General features: G+C 40.7%; 1 protein-coding gene across 1 annotated transcript; it reads left to right on the forward strand.

Moving 5' to 3' along the window:
- The first annotated feature begins 857 nt into the window (after window positions 1-857).
- LOC138371468 (baculoviral IAP repeat-containing protein 8-like) lies at window positions 858-2,462 on the forward strand. The gene is made up of 2 exons (XM_069336384.1): window positions 858-1,135; window positions 1,539-2,462. Exons 1-2 carry the CDS (start codon window positions 970-972, stop codon window positions 2,402-2,404), a joined length of 1,032 nt encoding a protein of 343 aa, XP_069192485.1. The 5' UTR covers window positions 858-969; the 3' UTR covers window positions 2,405-2,462.
- The last annotated feature ends 782 nt before the right edge of the window (window positions 2,463-3,244 follow it).

The raw sequence follows: 3,244 nt of genomic DNA on the forward strand, positions 1-3,244 counted from the left end.
ATTGGAAGGTTTGTGATAACTTATTGACATTAGGGATACCTTATGTAGTTAATGACATTTCTCGATAATTATCACAAAAAATAAGTACTTGGTCACCTTTCCTAGACTACCAACTGCCATCTTTTTTTTTTTAATTCACTGCATTATGCAACATGATTTAGCACATTTGCGAGTCATTTTTTCCTTTCCCTGTTTCCTCATAATTATGCCATAAAAAAAAAGAGTAGCGGTGGCTAGAATTGCCAAACCAAAAAAAAAAAAAGAAACTAGCACATATGTAGCGATCTTTGACACTTATTTCGGGGAGGGAAAGGACGGGCAATATAAAGCCTAGGATCTTGCCTCCATTCGCTAGTGTCGCACCAGTACACAATGGAACCTTCCCGTACTAAAACGTTTTACTCCAGGGACAGTCTTAAATGTGCCCAAATGCGTTTAGACACCTTTATAAATTGGCCTGTCGAGTGGCTAAACCCCCAAGACCTGGTGAATGAGGGATTTTATTATCTGAGAGTTGCGGATCATTGTTCCTGCGCCTTTTGTTGTAAAGTTGTGCATGCTTGGATTGAGGGCGATACGCCCCGTAGTAGGCATGCGAAAGTGTCGCCAAATTGTTCCTTCATAAGAGGCGAAAAGGACAATAACGTTCCTTTGGAAATCACCAAACTGGCATTCGAATATGGGCTGGATTTCTTTTCACCCCTATTCGAACCAAAGAATATAGCAACATCTGATCGTGAGTATATTGTATAAATATAATTTACTAGTTTATCTGTGAATAATTAGTATTGGCGATGTGGAGGGAGGACAAAAAAAAAAATAAGTATAAACGCAGTAAGTCTTTTCAAATAATTTTTCTTTATTTTTTTTGTTTTTGAAAGAATTGACTTAGAACCTGTGTCTTATGCATATATGTGATGGAGCATCTTTGTTTTTTTAGAGACCCCACCCCGCGAGGAAGAAACTAAAATGACTGGAGATGATTTGCAGGTTCTGGGGGTAATTCCATACGCTAAACCTAGATATCCAGGCTTGGCAACATACAAACAGCGTTTGGAAACATTCGACCTCAGCTGGACTGGTTGTGTCAAGCAAACATCTCACGAATTGGCAGAATCAGGATTTTTCTTCTGTGGTAAACAAATATTGTTGGAGTTTTTGTTATTTTTAGTGTGTGCGTGTGTATCCTCCTGGCCGGGGAGGATTTACTGGGCGCAAATCCTTAACTGTAGCCTCTGTTTAACTCAACAGTAAAATGGGTACTTGGTTGTAAAAAACGATTCTTCGAGGTGGGGATTGTATTCTAGGGACCTGCCCGAAATGCTAGGCCGTACAAGAATGTAACAACTCTTGTATATATCTGAAAAAAAGTGTGTTTACTCCCCCAATTGTGCTTGCGGGGGTGGAGCTCTGGCTCTTTGGTCCCGGGAAGTGTGTGTGTGTGTGTGCGCGTGTGTGTGTTTTTGTATTACAACATTGCTGGATGTGAGCTATAATAATAATAATGAATGGGAATATTTTTTTTCTTAAATTTACAGGCCTAAGTGACCACATGCGCTGCTTTTTCTGTGGGAATGGTTTTCGTAATTGGGAACCCGCTGATGACCCTTGGACACTGCACGCGCAATGGTATCCTGAGTGCACCTTTGTCAACATTAAAAAGGATGCACAGTTCATTAAGAATGCTAGAGAATCTTCGCAGCGTCGAACTATAAAACCCATAGATGAACATCTTTTAACTGGTCTGATGGAAGGTTTGGGTTTTTTCCCAGCATTAATTGAACATTTTGGATTTCCTGATGTCTGTGTGAGACCTGCCTTAAGGCTATATCTCAAAAGCACCAAAGATTTATTACCGTTTGTTACAGAGGCCAGATGTATAGAATTAATGTTGTGGTATATGCAAGAGAGCACTAAAGCCGAAATGGGTTTAAGGGGAATTCATCATGAGGATGTGGAAGGTAGGGTAGAGCCTGCGAATCTGGAATGGCAATCCGCGCCCTCTGACATGGAAACAGTCGCCACAGCTAATGAAATGGATGTCGACGTTGTTGGATCAATGAGCGGGTTCATGAGCACTAATCTTGGTTTGCGGGCTTTGCCTTCTCCTGTTGAAACAGAGGCGGAAGAGACGACTATAGTCGCTAATGAAATGGATGTTGAAACTGGCGAAGAGGCCACAGACTTTGATGCGACATCCCATGTTGAAACTGTGATGAACACATCTACGCCAACGTCTTGGGCTGCTGATATTTTGTGTAAGGTGTGCTTTAACAATGCGTTGAGTGTCGTACTGCTGCCCTGCAGACATATGGTAACATGCAGTAATTGTCTTGTATCTATGAGAAACTGCCCCATTTGCAGACGCACCATTTCGCATGTCCTTCGACCGATTATTTCCTAAGAAGACAAAAAAGGCATAGAGACTAATTTATTTATGTAAATAAAAATTGTACAAATGTCGAGTTGTTTTTTTATATTCATAAATTAGTATAAATAAGCTCACATTTTCATGAACAGTATTTTTTTTTTGGGCGGGGGGGGGGGATTAGATTGCAATTGCTTATTTACTGCCCTAAAATCATTGATCCGGGGGGTGGGGGCGAGATACTGCCTCATTTAGAGAAATTTGCTATGTGCAATAGCTCGGACGTTGGGGAACTGAACCGGGTCCTGCACGAAGGTTGCTCAACATTCCGCTCGAATATGGACAAAAATAGAATCTCTCTCTCTCTCTTTCTGAGGTAAAGAACCTTTTGAGAACTAGCACTCAAAGGTTATAAAAAAGATTAACAACTTTATAATTAGAGAGACAGCTAAGATACTGCATCATTTAGTGAAATTTGTAATGTCCATTAGCTCGGACGTTGGGGAACTGAACCAGGGCCCGCACGAAGGTTGTTCAACATTCCGCTCGAATATGGACAAAAATAGAATCTCTCTCTCTCCTTCTTTCTGAGGTAAAGAACCTTTTTGAGACCTAGCACTCAAAGGTTAAAAAAAAAAAAGATTAACACCTTTATAATTAGAGAGACAGCTAAGATACTGCATCATTTAGTGAAATTTGTAATTTCCATTAGCTCGGACGTTGGGGAACTGAACCAGGGCCCGCACGAAGGTTGCTCTGCTCCTGTGCAAATGAGGAAACATTTGGGAGAAAGAGAGGAAGCAAGATTTACTCCCTTGGAAAACCTTTATAAAAAATTAGTGGCCAGAGCTTTGAAAATATCGGCAACTTTTTTTT

The sequence above is a fragment of the Procambarus clarkii genome, chromosome 35 (genome assembly GCF_040958095.1).
Source record: "Procambarus clarkii isolate CNS0578487 chromosome 35, FALCON_Pclarkii_2.0, whole genome shotgun sequence".
Lineage (NCBI taxonomy): Eukaryota > Metazoa > Arthropoda > Malacostraca > Decapoda > Cambaridae > Procambarus > Procambarus clarkii.